This window comes from Sorex fumeus, unplaced genomic scaffold (assembly GCF_029834395.1).
Source record: "Sorex fumeus unplaced genomic scaffold, SorFum_2.1 ptg000013l, whole genome shotgun sequence".
Lineage (NCBI taxonomy): Eukaryota > Metazoa > Chordata > Mammalia > Eulipotyphla > Soricidae > Sorex > Sorex fumeus.
This window is the reverse complement of record NW_026606070.1, coordinates 14023271-14042363: the sequence shown is the minus strand read 5'-3', so window position 1 is coordinate 14042363 and position 19093 is coordinate 14023271. Positions and strand designations below refer to the sequence as shown.

General features: G+C 44.4%; 2 protein-coding genes and 1 pseudogene across 3 annotated transcripts; all 3 read left to right on the top strand.

The window, feature by feature from the left end:
* The first annotated feature begins 327 nt into the window (after window positions 1–327).
* LOC130020753 (C-X-C motif chemokine 2-like) lies at window positions 328–1702 on the top strand. 2 transcript variants are annotated; one of them, XM_056111439.1, is made up of 4 exons: window positions 328–536; window positions 624–747; window positions 854–937; window positions 1061–1702. In XM_056111439.1, exons 1-4 carry the CDS (start codon window positions 437–439, stop codon window positions 1077–1079), a joined length of 327 nt encoding a protein of 108 aa, XP_055967414.1. In that variant the 5' UTR covers window positions 328–436; the 3' UTR covers window positions 1080–1702. The 2 variants fall into 2 exon arrangements, with proteins under 2 accessions (XP_055967414.1, XP_055967413.1); XM_056111438.1 differs by having other exon boundaries at window positions 1058–1702.
* Window positions 1703–10302: 8600 nt separating this feature from the next.
* On the top strand, window positions 10303–10735 carry LOC130020570 (60S ribosomal protein L19-like; annotated as a pseudogene).
* Window positions 10736–16226: 5491 nt separating this feature from the next.
* On the top strand, window positions 16227–18308 carry LOC130020758 (growth-regulated protein homolog). The gene is made up of 4 exons (XM_056111441.1): window positions 16227–16333; window positions 16421–16544; window positions 16651–16734; window positions 17483–18308. Exons 1-4 carry the CDS (start codon window positions 16234–16236, stop codon window positions 17496–17498), a joined length of 324 nt encoding a protein of 107 aa, XP_055967416.1. The 5' UTR covers window positions 16227–16233; the 3' UTR covers window positions 17499–18308.
* Window positions 18309–19093: the final 785 nt, after the last annotated feature.

Below are 19093 nucleotides of genomic sequence, written 5' to 3'. Positions count from 1 at the left end.
TTTAAATAGGGCCCCCAATTCAAGTTTCAGTCCTAAAATTCCTGAGCATGCGCTGTCCTGATTCAAGCAGCAAGCGGCGCGGTGGCAGGCGGTGCCGGGGCGTGGGGTCGACTCCCTCCAGCTCTCGGGTTTGCAAAGCCGCAGAGCGGATCCCGAGCCAGAGGAATGAGCCTGCGGCGCGGGGGTGACGGCGCCCCGGATGTCACCCCCCTTTCCCTCCGCCCCTCTCCGCCCTTGTCACCCCGTCGGGGCGGGGCCGCTCCTTCCCGGCCCGGGTGGACCTCGGGATCCGGGAATTTCCCTGCCCCGGCTCTACGGACTTTCCAGCCCGGATCATGGATAAAAGGGGCTGGCGGCTCTCGGGGCGCTCAGATCGCTCTGCAGGCTCTTCCTCCGACTCCTGCGCTCCACGCTCAGACCCTGCACGCTCAGCACCATGGCCCGCGCCGCGACCCCCGCTGCCCCCCGCGCTCTCGGGACCCTCCGCGCCGCGCTGCTGCTCCTGCTCCTGGGCGCCGCCTGCCGGCAAGCTGCAGGTAAGACCCCGCCACTCCGCGGCCCCGGGCGGCCCAGGGCGACTCTCCAGGGGACCCCCCAGCTCACCAGCTCTCTCCTCCCTGCAGGGGCGTCCCTGGCCTCCGAACTGCGCTGCCAGTGCCTGGAGACCATGCAGGGCATTCACTTCAAGAACATCCAGAGCGTGACGGTCACGCCCCCGGCACCCCACTGTCCCCGCACCGAAGTCGTGTAAGTGTCAGCCGCGTGGTCCTGCGCTGCCTCCTTGCATCCCGTTATCCCCCAGGCGCATCCCCAGCGCGACTTCTTCTCATGGCATCCTCGCTTCTCTCCGCAGAGCCATTCTCAAGAACGGTCAGCAAGCCTGTCTCAACCCCGAAGCCCCGCTGGTTAAGAAACTCATCGACAAGATGCTGAAAAAGTGAGTTGGTGGGTCTGTCCCAGGTTCTGCCCCCATGGACCCCCTGCAGCCTCCGGGTCCCATTTAGAGAAGCAGAGATTTCCTGGGCAACCCTGGAAGTAACCAGCCTTTTCCTCACAGCAGCGGCAGCACCAACAATTAGAAAAGTTCCTCCATGTGATGTCCTGGAAGACTGCTCCTGCCTTTCCAGGGACCGAAAACGGGAAAGAGAGCCAGACCATCCGCCTCTGGGACACCAAGAAAGTCGCTCATGTGCTTGACTATATTTTGTGTGTGGGAATTCTATTTATGTTTGTATTTATTTTCCAAAGCTTGTATTTTAATATTTTACTTATTATTATTATTATTATTATTATTATTATTTAAAGACGTGAATGTTTTGTAAGAACATAATCAGTTGGATTGCTATTTGAAGATAATGAGCTTGGAGTTATCTTGTGAAACATGAATTGTGCCAGACATCGAGTGACGGCACTGTGTTGGAGGAGGAAGGGGCGGAGGAGAGGGTGGTGAGTGAGGCCAGCTCTGAGGCCAGGGAAAGTGACAGCACTTCTGCTTTTGTACTGGTTTGAAGGAATGTCATTGTTATTTATTGAAATTGTTTCATATTAGGTGTTCAACATGAATATGTTGAGGCTTCCCTTGGACATTTTATGTCTTACTTGTAGGGCATAATGCCCTGTTTAATGTTTATTCTGCAGTGTTTCTCTGACAACAGAGAAGTTCAACTGTTGTTGTTACTAATGGCATAAAAATAAAAGTTTTACAAAAAGAAATAACTTGCTTAAGTTTCATTTAATTCTTGGTTGTTTGCTTCCTGTTGATTTCTAAGGTGTCCGTAGCTAAATCTACCTTTGTGGCTACTCCTACTAGTCACCTTATATTTCTCACACTCAAAAGGACCTTTGACACACCATCCTCCCAACTACCTTGAGAGTCCTAAGACTTAAACCCCTAAAATTTAAAAAAAAAAATCATTGTTTCTGGCTTTTATACTAATTATTCAAAATATTTCTTTAAAATAAACCTTTGGATTTTAATACGGATCCTATTGAATGCTTTTGACAAGTTGGTTTTTAAAGAGTCATGCAATTGTTTCCATTTTAATGATGCTAGAAAAGCAGATTCTTTTTGAAAATTTCAAATGGGCTGGAGAGAGAACAGAGGGTAGGGTGCTTGCTGGCCTTGCACACGGCTGGTCCAGGCACCCAGATGGTCCTCCAAGTCCTCCAGGAATAATCCCTGAACATAGAGAAAGGAATAAACCCTGAACACAGCCAAGTATGGCCCCAAACAAAAATTAAAAAAAAAAACAACTCAATTTTTTTTTGGTTTTTTTTTTTTTTTTGCTTTTTGGGTTACACCCAGCAATGCACAGGGGTTACTCCTGGCTCTGCTCTCAGGAATTACCCCTGGTGGTGCTCAGGGGACCATATGGGATGCTGGGAATCAAACTCGGATTGGCCGAATGCAAGGCAAACGCCCTATCCGCTGTGCTATTGCTCCAGCCAAAAAAAAAAAAAAACTCAAGCTTTTTTTACCATCTAAAATAATAACAAAAATAGTGAGGTGTGGGGATAAATACCATAAAGTAAAAAGTAGGAGTGTCTCCAGACATCTTCATTATCTCGGACCCACCTAGATCATACTATACTATCCCAATCCCTCTCAAGAATATGTCACAACCTTAGTAAATCCATAAAATTCCCTACTGCAAAACCTGATAGGAAAGACTGTTCCTTAGAGCCCCATTGCCAGCTGTGGACCTTCCCATTACTTAACCCTTTTGTCTTTTATATATACTTCACCTTGTCCTTGAATCCCTTCACTTCACACACACGGCAACCTGCTGTCCAGGTTGTGGAACTTGCTTACCTTTCCTCTCACCCAGAAGAGCAATATCCCTGGATTCAGGTTCCAAGGCTCCCCCAGTTTCTAGGCTGCAGGGCACCATGCAGATCAAGCAGACGTGAGCACACCCTGATTAACCCTTTCTGCGGGCTGGGGTGGGGGTGGGGGTTCATACCCAGCAGTCCTTAGGGATAACCCCTGGCTCCTCATTCAGATCTTACTTCTGTCGGTGCTCAGGGGACCATGTGGGATGCCAGGAATTAAACCTGGGTTGGGCGTGTGAAAGCGCTTTATCCACTGTATTCTCTCGCCAGCCCTGCTTCACAATTTTGCTAGACTGGTGGAGAACTCATCCAGGTCCTCTATAATTCCTGTTACCTCCCTAAGACATGGGAGGAAAACTTCATTGCCATGATATTCTTACTCAAAGCCTACAATCCTAGCATAACTCCAGAGAAATGATCTATAGAATCCATGTTAGGGGTCCAGAGACTAGCCCAAAGGACACAAGCTTTGCACACTGGAGCCCCATTCAATCCTTGGTACCCCATGATCTTCCCATGGGAGAAATCTGAATGGTAAGTTCTGTCAATAATAATTGTAAGTGCACAGTTTTGACAAATGTGTTATGAATATGTAAGTTTTAAGCAGAAGTATTGGGGAAGGGGTTACATGAAATTCCGTATACTACTGATACACATTTTTTACATCTAAAACTATTACAAGTTGAAAGTTTTTTCAAATGATAGATAGAATTTCAAGACCATAAACTCCAATCTAATTATATAAGGAAGTATAATAAATTTTTATAATGAATAAACATTAAGTCAAAGCTTTTTACTTTGTTATAATACTATATAAATAAGACAAAAGGTCTATGCTACTAAAAAGACTTTTTAACTATTATGATACAGATAACTTAATAGTTTTAGACCATGAAAGTTCCTGGGAAGATATATTAATGTATTAATTACTCATTAGTAATCATTACTCTGGTATTAATGTGCTAATGATAAATATATTGAGGGCTAATTTGTATTTTAGTATTTAAGAAAGAAGTAGTCTTAGAGAGAAAGATGATTGATTCAACATAAAAATGAGACAACTATAAATAACAAAACAATTCTAAACATTATGAGTGTTATATAATCAAAATCTATAAAGCAAAATAGAAGGAAAATGCAATAGAAGAAACAATAATTAGGGATAATTATCATAACAAATCTCTGAACATTTAATAAATAAAGTAGTAAGACATTTGGAACAGAAGTAAAGAAAGTGATCAAACAACTTCTGAGGGTAGTATATAAGCTCTAGACCTAACAGCTGCATGGATAAAACTTTTTTTTCAAAAAGTGGAGCTGGGGCTAGAGAGATATCACAGTGGGTAGGGTGTTTGCCTTGCACGCGGCCGACCCGGGTTCGATTTCCAGCATCCCATATGGTCCCCTGAGCACCGCCAGGAGTAACTCCTGAGTGCAGAGCCAGGAGTAACCCCTGTGCATCACCAGATGTGACCCAAAAAGCAAAAAAAAAAAAAAAAAAAAAAAAAAGTGGAGCTGTGAGATTGTTCCTCTTCTAAAAAAAAACAAATATGGGCCATAAAGATTTTGCCAACAAATTTCAAAATGTTGAAAATTACATGGGAGAAGTTCCAGTTGTCAAGTTTTTAATGGTGATTTGTAGTTTTCCTAAATGAAATATGTATCCATATACTGTGTGTGATACATCTGTGGTTTATTACTCATCCCTCAGCTTCCTAAATCTTGTTGACCTAAGATAGGAAGCATCAAAACAGAGTCATCATTATATACTGATTATCATGACTATAACAAAAAGCATTTCCACAAAGGCAGTTTCTCATCTACTGCTTTTATTTTTCATAGTCTTTTGTCATTTTGGCATTCCTGTATAACTTTGGTCTATACTATATATGATATATTTTAATGATTCATTCTTTGCTAGATTTTTATTTATTTTTTAAATTGAATTACAGTAACATACATAGTTACAATGTTTTTCATGATTTGGCTGGAGTGATAGCACAGCAGTAGGGCATTTGCCTTGCTCGTGGCCAGCCCGGCTAAGCCGAGTTCAATTCCTCCGCCCCTCTCGAAGAGCCCGGCAAGCTACCAAGAGCATCTCGCCCGCATGGCAAAGCCTGGCAAACTACCCGTGATGTATTCGATATACCAAACACAGTAACAACAAATCTCACGATGGAGACGTTATGGGGCCCGCTCGAGCAAATTGATGAACAACGGGAGGACAGTGCTCCAGGGCTACAGTGGGTTTTAGTTGTATAATGTTCCAACACCTGTCAATTTACCAGCATACATTTTCCACCACCAATGTTCCCAGCTTCACTCCCCACCCCACGCCTCTAAGGTAAGTTCCCTCTCTCCATTCTCTCTCTCTCTCTCTCTCTCTCTCTCTCTCTCTCTCTCTCTCTCTCTCTCTCCTTTAAGTCAATTATCTATTGGGCATTAATCATTTATTCAATAGTACATGCGCAAAAATTTGAAAAGCAATCTTACGAAAATGGAAAAACAAAATTTATAGTTGAAATCTATTCTTTTAAAATCTTCGGAATTATGCCCAAACTTAAGAAGCTGATGGTGCTCAGTGTTAACTCCATGCATTTAAACAATCATGGATCATTGAAATCATCAGAATGACTTGAGCACAGGAATCAGAGAAAAGACTGCTGTATTGTAAAAGGAAGTATGCAAGTTAGGTATCAAAGAACCTCATATTTGGTGCTTAGTTTTATCCATTCTGGATGTTTTTTGCAAAACTGACCATTTATATAGCCTATTGTATGTGGTAGAGGTCTATTGTTGGGCATGTGAGAGTTTTTAGGTATGCCTGGCATTGCTTCAGGCTCACTTCTGGCTCTGTGCTCAGGAATTACTCTTGGTGGTGCTCAGAGAATCATATGTGGTGCCATGGAGCAAAACCTGCCACACGCAGGCACTTAAACCCTATACTGTTTTTCTGACTCATATCTGTCTAATAACTGTCTTCTAAGGTTAATTTATGGCTTTTTCCTCATTTCTTCACACAGCCCAATCCTTTAGGTTATCCCCCGGTCTTTAACCCTCTCATGGTAGGCAACCAATAAATGTCACAGTGTGTTCATACAACAGAGCGTTGAGAACACCTGGAGGCAATGTTAAAGCTGACCAACAAGCAGACTCCTCTGGGAACAGGGGTCCCCTCTCAGTGTCACCCCCTCCCTTGCCTCAGTCCTTCCCCTCTCCTCAAGGAAGCCCCCTCCCGCTTCCAGCTCTTTCTGATTGCTGTAGTTTTGCTCACCTTAGCCTTCTTCTGGAACATCTATGAACCTTCCTGTTCCAAACTGACCTAGAACTCTTCTTTCTGTTGTTGTTATTGTGTTCTTTTGTTTTTGGTTGTTGTTGTTTGGGGCCCCCTCCCGTTGATCGTCGATTTGCTCGAGCGGGCCCAGTAAAGTCTCCATTGGAGACTTTGTTGTTACTGTGTCTGGCATATCGAATACTCTCGGTAGCTTGCCGGGCTCTCCGAGAGGGGCGGAGGAATCGAACTCGGGTCGGCCATGTTGGCCGCTTGTAAGGCGAACGCCCTACCCGCTGTGCTATCGCTCCAGCAAAATTCAGGTCGGTTGTGTGCAAGGCAAGCAATTTACGCACTCTGCTATTTTCCTGACCCTGAGTTCCTTATTCTTAAGATTGAAATGAGTAAGCATGAGGCAAACAGACAGCACAGGGGTTAGGGGACTTCCCCTGGACGTGGCTGACCCCGGGCATTGCATGTTTTCCCCTGAGCATTACCAGGAATGACCCTTGATCACAGAGCCAGGATGAGTACCTGACCATTACAGGGGTATAGCTCCATATCCTTTGCCACCCCCTTCCAAAAAAAAAAAAAAACCCAAGAGGTAGAGTAGGCATTTTTTCTAATTCCTCATTCTTTTTCATAGTTCATATCTGATTTTACTGGGATATTCCAAAATATTCTGCTTATTTGTTCAACTTCCCTAGTGCATCAAAAATCACAAGAGCTGCCTGTCATGGTTTTTACCTCATTCAAACTTAATAAAAGGTGAAACGAACGAGAAAAGAAGAAAATTATATTCGAATTGAGTTGCTGTTATCAGTCAAATGATTAGCCCAGAGCTGGGGGCAGGGGGATGACGCAAAGGTCCGAGTGCATGTTTTTGCTTATAGGGGCCACCGGGTTCAATCAGTGATGGTAAATGGTTCTGAAGCACTGCTGGGAATGAGCCCTGAGAACTGAGCCAGGGTTACCCTGAACACTGCCAGACGTACCCCCCACACCCAAGATAACTCTAGCAGCAAGTGGAAGGAGCAGTGACAAAACCCCAATTCAATTTGGCTTCATGAAAAGGGGAATTCTTTGACTACGAAACTAAGAGAGCTTTGTGTAGATGAGATAAAGCTGCTGCTGAGATAAAAATGCTCAGGGATCGGAAGGGTCCTACAGTTGGTAGGGCATTTGCCTCACCGGCTTTATCCCTGGCTATCCATAAGGTTCCTTGAGCCCCACCAGAAGTAATCCCTGAGCACAGAACCAGGGGTAAATATGACCACTACTAGGTGTGGTCCCTAATTAAAACAAACAAAAAATTTCCTCAATAATTGTCTCACGCCAGATCAGGTTTTTATATCTACATTCTGACTTCATTTTGGTAAATTCTCCTCAACCTCCTAGTTTTAGTCTATCAGATTTTACCCAGAAAGATGGAAGGGCTTGTTTTTCTGACTGTTTATTTTCTTTCTTTCTTTTTTTAATAAGAATTTATTGATGACCCCTGGTAACAAACAGTCTACAATCTGCCCTTTCTACAACCAGACTTCCCCTATTCTTTAATTTTTTTTTGGCTTTTTGGGTCATACCCCGGCAATGCTCAGGGGTGACTCCTGGTTCTGCACTCAGGAATTACTTCTGATGGGGCTCAGGGGACCATATGGAATGCCAGGAATTGACCCCAGATCAGCCACATGCAAGGCAAATGCTCTATTCACTGTGCTCCGGCCCTCTGACCATTGTTTTAAAATTTTTATTAGTGAAACACCATGAGGTACAGTTGTAGACTTACAAATTTTTGTGCTTCGGTTTCAATTATACAATAATCAAATATCCATCCCTCCACCAGTGCCCATTTTCCATCACCATGGATCCAGTATCCCTCCCATCTCCCACCCCCCACATCCCACCCTGCCTCTGTGGCAGGGCATTCCCTTTTGTTCTCTCTCTCCTTTTGGGTGTTGTGGTTTGCAAAAGAGGCATTGAGTGACAATCATGTTTGGTTTATAGTCTACTTTCAGCATGCTTCTCCCATCCTGGGAGGATCCTCCCAATACCCTGTATTTGGTGCTCCCTTCTCTATCTGAGCTCCCTTTTCCCCTAGCATGTGTGACTGGCCTCCAAGCCATGGAACAAACCTCCTGGTACTAATCTCAGCTACTCTTGGATGTTAATCTCCTATTTTGTTACTTTATGTTCCCCAGATGAATGCAATCTTTCTATGTCTATCCCTCTCTTTCTGTCTCATTTCGCTTAACATGATACTTTCCATGTAGTATCACTTGTATGTAAATTTTATGACTTCATCTTTTCTAACAGCTACATAGTACTCCATTGTGTAGATGTACCAAAGTTTATTTAACCAGTCATCTGTTCTTGGGCACTCAGGTTTTTTTCAGATTCTGGCTATTGTAAAGAGTGCTGCAATGAAAAAAACCAGTGCAGATGTCACTTCGACTATACTTTTTTTGCCTCTCTGGGGTATATTCCCAGCAGTGGTATTGCTGGATCAAATGGGAGCTCAATTTCTAATTTTTTAGGAATCGTCCATACTGTTTTCCAAAAGGGCTGAACCAGTCAGCATTCCCACCAGCAGTGAAGGAGGGTCCCTTTCTCTCCACATCTGCACCAACACAGGTTGCTTTTGTCCTTTTGGATGTGGACCAGTCTCTATGATCTGAATTGATATCTCATTGTTGTTTTGATCTGCATCTCCCTGATGATTAATGATGTAGAGAATTTTCTCATGTGCCTTTTAGCCACTCGGATTCTTCTTTGCAAAAGTTTCTGTTCATTTCATTGCCCCATTTGTGATGGGATTGGATGTTTTCTTCTTGTGGAGTTCAAACAGTACTTTGTATATCCTTGATCTCAACCCCTTGCCTCTGACTATTTCTTAATTTAAAAAAAAGGACTCCAGGAGACTTTTCTTTTTCCGTCAAGCTAAGGTCTCCTGCCATGCCAACACTGGAGTGGCTGAAAGTTGAACCTAGACTAAGTGATATTACTGAGTGTTGGTTCAGCGCCACCCTGCCTGAACTACCTAGATGGAGAGGAGGAAGAGAAGCTTCCCAAAGGAAAGCCAAGGACCTGTCAACCAGAAGAAGGGGTGCTGACCAGGAAAAAAATCAATAAATGTCCAGAGACTGGACTACGTGGATGCCACTGGACGAGCTTCTCCAGACTGAAGAAGTAAATGGATGCGGAGATTCAATGGCACCTTCAGAGATGCTCATCCTCCCCTCTGTGGCCCCAGGGATTCTCCCAGAAGCAATTCATTGCAAGAAAATATGCCTGGAACAATTTCAGGTGCCAGAGCGACTCTAAATATTAAAGCAATACTATCTGTAAGATCTGCACCAGGCGGTGAGTAAGACTGCTCAGGTAGATTTGAGCAACCAAAACTCTTGTTTTAAGAATGATTCCAGGTGGGTGATTGCATGACCTAAACGTGGAGGCACAAAAACCCAAACCTACCAGTACAACCCAGTTTAGCTCATTGAACAAGTAAGTGGGTGAGGAAGGCATTTATTAATATTAGAGAGAACATTATTTTTTCTGTACACTTCAAAAAACCAACAATTTTTAATTTTTTTTTCTAAAAGTAGAGGACTCTTAAGGATTGAATTTTGAGAACTGGATTGCAAAGAAAGAAAAAGAATCTTCCATTTGTACTTAATTTTATAAGCATCTGATGTTTATTAAGCAAGTCTCATCAAGTGATAGATCTACAAATATGAGATGTTTCTGTAAGTGTTTCATCCTTTGGCTACTGATAAAATGTTTTTTCTCCTTTACAGAACATTTACTTGAAACTGAGTCTTTGCTTGTAATCCAACTTTGGAATCTGGAAATCACTTGCAAAACCACTTTCTCTTTCAAGTGTTATAAAGAGAGGAAATGTCTGGATAGCCTATATCAAATTCTGAAGGTTATTTGTTATTAAAGCATGGCAAAGTTCCCAAACTGGTTCAACTCTTATCCCTGAAATCAAATCATGAAAACTGTTGTAAAACTTTGTACCACCTTTCCATCTTGTCAAAACTGAGACAGGATCTGGGGGATTAAGAAAGCAGAAATCATTCTGGTTGATGGCTTGTAGTTTGGAAAATGTGACAACTTCTCTTTCCCCCAGACATCCTTTTGCTTTGATTGGACTAAACCGTAGCTTAAAAATATTCAGGACTTAAGAAGGTGTTCAAGGCATGAGTTTGATCAGGCTTCGGAAGAGGCTCTCCCGCGCTCTGTTACGGGGCAAGAAGAAGGTCTGGCTGAATCCCAGCGAGATCAACGAAACCACCACTGCCAACCCGCGACGGCAGATCCGGTAGCTGATCAAAGATGGGCTGATGATCTGGAAACCTGTGACTGTCCATTCCCGGGCTCGATGACGTCGGCGGGCCTTAAGGGCCAGCATAGAGGTAAGCGCAAAGGTGTTGCCAGCCCCGAGTGCCAGAGAAGGTGACCTGGAGAAGGAGGAGGATGCCGGAATCGAAGAAAATTGACTCCACATGCATCACAGCTGGTACCTCACAGTAGAAGGGGACGTGTTCAAAAATCAAGAGAATCCTCATGGAACATATCCACAAGCTGAAGGCAGATAAGCAAGCCTGCAAGATGACCAAGCCTCCCGGCTGACCAAGGAAGCAAGTAAGCACCGTGAGCAACTTTCCAGTCACAGAGGAAATCATCAAGACTGTCCAAGGAGGAAGAGACCAAGAAGGAAACAGTTACAGGGTCAAGACAACCTTTCCTGTCTGTACAGGGCCTCTTCATTGCAATTGATCATTAAATTCAACAAGACTTTGAAAAAAAAGAAGAAGGAAAAAAAAAAAGAGGAAGCGTTCAGGCCCCAGTGGAGAAGACCCACAACATGACTTTTGGAAATGTGTTTCCTGATTACAATATTTAACAACATGATCTCAACAATGTTTCTCTGTCATTTTCTATACTTGCAATATATGATTATGTATGTTCCTAAACTTTCCATGGCCTTTAGTTTTTGTCATAACATCCAATGTTTCCTGGAAAACGAGATATATAGTCCATAGGTAAACCCAAATCTACTTGTAAAATCAACCCTCTCTAGCCTTTCACCTTTCTGAAGATGGTTCTATAGTCTCTGGTGGTCATACATGTTTCTCAACTTACATGTTGACTTCTTGTAAACAATCCCCCATCCCACTCCACCCCACCCCATTCAGTTGATCCTATGATTTTTGGATGAGTCCTTACCTCAGCAAATAAGGACTGACGAAACTTTCCAGTTCCTCTTCTGGGAAAATCCCAGTATAGAGAATTCATTCCCAACTGATTTAATTTGGGGGATGAAGTCGACTGATTAGAAAAAAGAACAGACAGATACAGATTTTTATTAAATTTAACTACCAAAAAATGTATGTCACAAAATAAGAGAAACAGCCTTGTTCCTGATGCCCCATTCGCTCTCAATGGAACGACCATCTCCGAATGCAACATCTATGTGTACCTAGGTCGAGAGGTCAACATGACAAATGACCTGGCACCCGAGCTGCGCAGGAGAAAGAGAGCGGCTTGGAACGCCTTCAAGAACGTCGAAGAAATAGCTAAGAGGACGAAGAACCTCCGGCTCCGGGCACATCTCTTTGATTCCACTGTTCTTCCTGCATTAACATATGCCTCAGAGACCTGGGCCCTATGCAAACCAGATGAGAACGCCATTCAGGTCTCCCAGAGAAGAATAGAAAGAGCTATGCTTGGAATATCACGTTTCACTCAAATGAGAGAACGAATCCGGAGTTCTGACATCCGTCGACAATCAAGGATCAGGACGCTGTCTCATTTGCCAAGGTGTCGAAAATCAGATGGGCTGGTCACGTAATGAGATTTAAAGACGACCGTTGGACTAGAGCTGTTACTGATTGGATTCCACGGGATGTCAAAAGACCACGTGGCCGCCCACCTACCAGATGGTCAGACTTCTTTGTCAAGATCATGAACGATCGGTTTGAGGCCCTCCATGTTCCCGGAGCGAAGAGATGCCATTGGGCTACACTAGCACGCGACAGGGACAAATGGAGACGTTACTGGCGCCCGCTCGAGCAAATCGACGACTAACGGGAAGTTAAGTGATAAGTGATAAGTGACAAAATAAAAGCCAAGTGGACCAAAATAGTGGAACATTTTGAGGTTTGCTGTTTAAGCATGACACAAGAAGTTGAACTCTTTAATCACAGGAATAAGACAAAATTCTTCTTCTAATGTTATTTCTTTGGGGCGAGGAGTGTTTATTGTGTAATTGTTAAAGCGACTCTGTCACTCAACAAAGTCATTCATTCTGATTCTATAATTTTGTCCAGTGCAGCTTCAGGGCCAGCACAACTGGGAGGGTGCTTTCCTTGGAATGCAGCCCACTCAGGTTCCGTCCTGGGAACTCCATACAGTTCTCTGAACATAGCTAGCAGTAAACCCTGAGCACATAGGTGTAGACCAAATATCAGCACTGTGGCACTATCGTCTTGTTGTTCATCGATTTGCTCTATCAGGCACCAGTAACATCACCATTGAGACTTGTTGTTACTGTTTTTGGTGTATCAAATACGTCACAGGGAGCTTGCCAGGCTCTGCCATGTGGGCGGGATACTCTTGGTAGCTTGCCGGGGTCTCCGAGAGGGATGGGGAATCGAACCCGGGTCGACCACATGCAAGGCAAAAGCCCTACCCCACTGTGCTATTGCTCCAAAAATCAGGGGAAAAAATTGATTTTGCCACAAGTAATTGTAATAATAAAATAAAACCACTTTAACTTTTTAAAGAATGGCTTATTTCTGATTAGCTTATAAAGGACAGATGTATTTCTCTATTGATGACTGCTACCTAAATTTAAAAAATGTGTTCCCAACAAAAAAAAATTGAAAAATAAAAATCACAACAATAATATCTTACACATTCTTTATTACCAAGGAGCTATTCAAAATTGTATAACTCTTGGGTCATCTTTTCTTTCCTACTCCCATTTTTTGTTTGTTGGGTCACATCTGGGTACTCAGGGGTTATTCTGGATTGGGGGTGCTCCAAGATGATCTGGCACCAGGCAGTGTTGGAGTCCCATGTGCCTGCTGGCTATTTGAACAGTCTCTCCATCCCCGTACCCCTTTCAAAGGAGAAGAAATTTAGGGCCAACCTCTGTGATACTAAGGGGCTTAGTCCTGACTCTGGGGTCACTCCTGGCTCCGAAGAACATAGGAGACGTCAGGGATGAAATGGGGCAGTTGTTTGCAAGGCAAGTGCCTCATTGGCTCAACTGTCTTCAGCCCCTTCCTACTTCTTTTGAAAGAAAATTCAATTCCCTTTTCTTTTCCACAGCACTGTCCTCATGATTATTGGGGTAAGGAGGGGTGAGGTAGAGGAAGGGTGGGGGATGAGGAGGAATGAGAAAACAAATCTTTATTTATAACATGGTCATTTACCACTTGATCACTTGATCACTTGATACCACGTTACTCATTGATTTACTCAAGCGGGTGCCAGTAATGTCTCCATTCATCCCTGTTTCGTGCTAGTGTAGCCCAATGGCATCTGCTCGTTTGAGGACTATGCAGAGCCTCACACCGATCATTCAGGGTCTTGACGAAGAAGTCTGACCATCTTGTAGGTGGGTGTCCATGTGATCTTTTGACGTCCTGTGGAATCCAGTCAGTAATGGCTCTAGTCCAGCAGTCGTCTCTAAACCTCATTACGTGTCCAGTCCATCTGATTTTTGATACCTTGGCAAAAGAGACAGCGTCCCTGATTCTTGAGCGTTGACGGAGATCGGAACTCCGGATTCTATCTCTCATTTGAGTGAAGCATGATACTCCAAGTATAGCTCTTTCGATTCTTCTTTGAGAGACCCAAAATGGTCATTTATAAGCTTCAAAAATATGTGTGTGTGTTTTACTTTTTAATCACATTTTGTAGAGCTAGGCAACAAAAATCTTCTAAGTTTTCTCTTAAGAAAAAAAACAATAAAAAAAACTTATACAGGAGAATTCTGCGAATTCCTTGTTTTGTTTTGGGCAATATTATTGCACACAATACCAGTTTTCTTTCTGTATAGTATTATTTTCCCAGGTAAATTTGAACTTAGTCATCGAAAATAGTTTTTATTTAAAAGTTTATTCATCAAAATGTGCCCCAGTAGTGAGGCTAGCACTGTCATTTTACACGCAGAGAAGGAACTATGGCACAGGCAGATTCCAGGTATGTACCAGGCAATAACAGGAAGTTCCTACCCTGGCAGTTAGGAAGGGGGGGGAGGGAGGGAAGAAAGGAAGGAGGGAGAGAGAGGGAAGGAGGGAGGAAGGGAAGGAGGGAGAGAAAGAGAGAGATAGTAAGAGAGAGACCCTCTGTCCAAACCCTTCCCATGGACCGCTTGTTCCTCTTCCCAATCTGTATTTAGACTCTCACCCAAGCCACTTAAAGACAATAAGAGTCTTTGAAACTGAGAGTGAAATACTAGCTACTGACTCACAAAGACTTGAATGAGCACTTCAAAATGTCTTTGGAGAACAGGAGTGAAAATAAAACACAACTGCAGTTATTTCTCGAGGAGAAATCAAAGCACCAGAGGTAGAAAAATCCACATAACTCTGAAATGAAAGGTAATGTCTGCCCATAAAAAAAAGCGGGGTTTCATTCTTGATAAAATTTAGATATGCCACAGAAATGTATTTTTCTTTTATGTATTATTTGTATTTGTATTGGGGTGGAGCGATAGCACAGCGGTAGGGCGTTTGCCTTGCACGCAGCCAACATGGTCCACCCGAGTTCGATTCCTCCGCCCCTCTTGGAGAGCCCCGCAAGCTACGAGAGTATCTCGCCCACACAGCAGAGCCTGGCAAGCTACCCATGACGTATTCGATATGCCAAACACAGTAACAACAAAGTCTCCAATAGAGACGTTACTGGGCCCACTGGAGCAAATTGACGAACAACAGGAGGGCCTTTACCTTTACCTTATTATTTGTATTGTATTTGTATTATTCTTTTTCTTTTCCTTTTTACTGAATCCCCTTGAGATACACAGGTTACAGACTTGTTCATGGGTTTTAGTCATACAAGGTTCCAACACCTGTCCCTCTACCTGTGTATATTTCCTGCCACCAGTGTCCCCAGTTTCCCTCCCCCGCCCCTGTCTGCCTCTATGGCAGGGACTTCAGAAATGTATTTCTTTGCCACTTCTATAGGCAAAAGATGCTGCTATCCACACTACACATTGGCCAAAAAAGTACCCAAATGCACAGAGGACAAAGCTAGAAACTCCAGAGCTCTGAGCTCAGTGCAGTTCCTCCCTACACCCCCCCCCCCGGAAAAAAAATTTTCAACCCCAAACTGTTCATAGTTTGTGGAATCATCAACAAACACCCTTCACACCAAACCTGAGCACTCAAGGACTTGCCAGAGCCCTGGAAGTTCCAGAATTTCACAGAAGGAAACTGTGTAGGATTACGACACGGCTGAATTCAGCCCTGAAATAAACTTTTCACACTGGCCCCTCACCCCTACGGCACCAAGCGACTTATGTGTGCTGATTTATTTATACTGAGTGTAAAAAAAAAAACCCCAGGAAGGAGGCCAAGGTCCCCCAGCACAGCCCTGGAGCACGGCTGTAGGTTAAGAACGCGTTTACGCGGACCTAAACGAAACCGAGCCTGGAGATAAGTTCGACGGCCCGAAGCACCAAAGACAGGTCCAATGTGAGCAGGGAATCCAAGTTGCCAACGAATGAGTGCTAGGATGATGCTTCTGAGGACGTTTTTCCAGACGCGCGTCTCCACTTAGCAATGACGTCACTCCATCCCGGCGCCTCCCGGCCGCTTGGGACAGAGAAAAATCCCCGAGTCCGAGAGCTACTCCGAGGACCGGCGGCGGCAGCGGGGTGTCCAGGCCCCCCAGCCCGTGCCCATCCCTCGACCTGCCACCCCACCCCGCAGGGGCGAGGCCCCGTTTCCTTCCGGAGCGGGATCTACACGGGAATTTCCCTGGCGGGGGCGACGTCACCTTCCAGCCCCGATAATGGATAAAAGGGACTGGCGGCTCTCGGGGCGCTCAGATCGCTCTGCAGGTTCTTCCTCCGACTCCCGCGCTCCACGCTCAGACCCTGCACGCTCAGCACCATGGCCCGCGCCGCGACCCCCGCTGCCCCCCGCGCTCTCGGGACCCTCCGCGCCGCGCTGCTGCTCCTGCTCCTGGGCGCCGCCTGCCGGCAAGCTGCAGGTACGACCCCGCCACTCAGCGGCCCCGGGCGGCCCAGGGCGACTCTCCAGGGGACCCCCCAGCTCACCCGCTCTCTCCTCCCTGCAGGGGCGTCCCTGGCCTCCGAACTGCGCTGCCAGTGCCTGGAGACCATGCAGGGCATTCACTTCAAGAACATCCAGAGCGTGACGGTCACGCCCCCGGCACCCCACTGCCCCCGCACCGAAGTCGTGTAAGTGTCAGCCGCGTGGTCCTGCGCTGCCTCCTTGCATCCCGTTATCCCCCAGGCGCATCCCCAGCGCGACTTCTTCTCATGGCATCCTCGCTTCTCTCCGCAGAGCCATTCTCAAGAACGGTCAGCAAGCCTGTCTCAACCCCGAAGCCCCGCTGGTTAAAAAACTCGTCGACAAGATGCTGAAAAAGTGAGTTGGTGGGTCTGCTCCCCCATGTGACTCCAGCTATTGGTGATAAATACTGCCCTCTGCCACTAAAAATTATGACAGGGGAAATTCAGTATTTAAAGAACAGGAAATCGTTTTTGCAACTTAAGTTTATTCATCTGCTCTGGCCCCAGATGAAGTTCCTTTAGCCTCCATCCACAAAGCTCTCTGCACTCCCACTCACATGAGTGGGTGAGTGTGTGTGTTTCTTAGGGATTAAGTAGATCTGGACAGTGATCTAACATGCCTCCTATCGATTAAGGAGCAGTGTTTGTTGCAGTTCCTCACTGGACCTCAGGGTGAAAAGTAGGGCCCCGATTTGAGGTCACATGGTTCTGCCTTGAATTCAAATTCACTTAGACTCATCAAAAAAAACCTAGACTTACTCATGCCAAGAGTAAATGTAAAAGTTACCTCATTTATCATTCTTCTAACACCAGAGGAATTACTTAATCTCTCTGAGTTTTAATAAAATAGTGGGGGTCAGGGGGATACGCTTGCTGTTGAGGAATTAAACTGGGTTGGTCTTATGCGGTTTGCTTTCTTGGGTCCAGTATGGTATACTGGCATTTTGAAGACAATATGATTTTTACCACAGAACCCTAAATCTTAATTAGGTAGAATATAGGAGCCGGGCAGTTTCTGCCTCACAGGGCAGCAGTTGGTGTAAGCAGTAAATTCCTTGCTGTCAGCCGCTTAACTAACCCCCAAAACGCTTTTCTCATTACAGAAGTCAATCAAGCTAGAAAGAAGGAAGAAGCTGATCGCATTCAGTTCCACTCTTGGAGGAATCCGAAGGAAGGATGAATAGTTTCCAGGGCCATCTAGATTTTTGTTCCTTGTTTTTGACTAGGTTTTATGAGGGTTCTATTTATTGACGTATGTGTTACAGTGGTTATTTATTTATTTATGAAGGCTTATATTTTAATGTTCTAATTTAAAGATGTGAATGTGTTTGGTGATTTGCTGTTTGGGTGGGCTTACTGTCTTGTTATCAAACAGTGTTCAGGGGGCCCAGGTCCAATTCCTTGTTGTTTGGCCAGATTGGAAGATTCAGTATTGGGGTTCCAAAATCCCTTGGGTAACCAGGACACATCTGAGTGTGTTGGAATGCATTGTAATGCCTGGCTCCAAACCCTGGTCAATTCCTGAACTATCTCCTCAGCCCCTGTACTGATATTTATAGTTTTTTTTATATTAAATCAGTTCAGTCCTGTTATTTAATTTGTATATTGGGCACTTTAAATGTTTTTCATTCATTATACAGACTTTGGGGGGAGGAGGAAAGTTTATATCTTCGACTGTGGTAGAGACTGGATGATAAAATGGCGACTGGGAAGGGATGGTCATCACAGGTGTTTTGTACTGTTGAGAAGAATATCAGTTATTTATTGAAACCATCAATATTTCGAATGTTGAAATTTTTAAAAACTGCGAAGTTTTATTAATCCCTGAGACATTTTATGTCTTCCTTGTAAGGCATAATGCCTTGTTTAATTTCTGTTACTTAAAGTTTCTCTGTCTTAGAATGGAGAAGTTTAACTATTTGATGTATTTTTCACAAATAATATGAAAATAAAGATTTTTATTAAAAGTTTGTCTTTTACTTCTTAATTTCTTTAGTTCTTTCTGACTCTCCAAAGACTGTAAATTGGCAACAGAGCGTAACTCCTACTCCATCCCTACCCCAAACCCCACTCCAACGCACATACTCACACATCTCCACTAGCCAGACTTTCTTTAGATTTATTCCTGTTCAAGAAATATTTAAATTTTTTTTGAAGTCCATGACTTTGAGAGGGCTGGAGCAATAGCACAGCAGTAGGGCGTTTGCCTTGCACGCAGCCAGCCCGGCCAAGCCGGGTTCGATTCCTCCGCCCCTCTCGGAGAACCAGACAAGCTACCGAGAGTATCTCGCCCGCACGGCAAAGCCTGGCAAGCTCCCTGTGACGTGTTCGATATGCCAAACACAGAAACAATAAGTCTCAAAATGGAGATGTTACTGGGCCCGCTTGAGCAAATCGATGAACAACGGGAGGACAGTGACAGATGACTTTGAGAATTGCCTTTTATTGACTGGGGACTGGGGGATGGAGGACCCACACCTAGTGATGTTCAGGTCACACTCCTGGCTTGATCCTCAGGTATCACTTTTGGTGGTGCTTGGGGGACCATCATGTGGGAATTGAACCTGATTAACAGCATACAAGGCAAGTGTCTTCCATACTACACAATCTCGATAGCCCAAGAGTCACCAATATTTAACATAACATGTTACATTTCAGGTTTGTCTTGAATAACAAACCTGTTATTCAGTTATAAGTAAGACTTTTTATTCAAT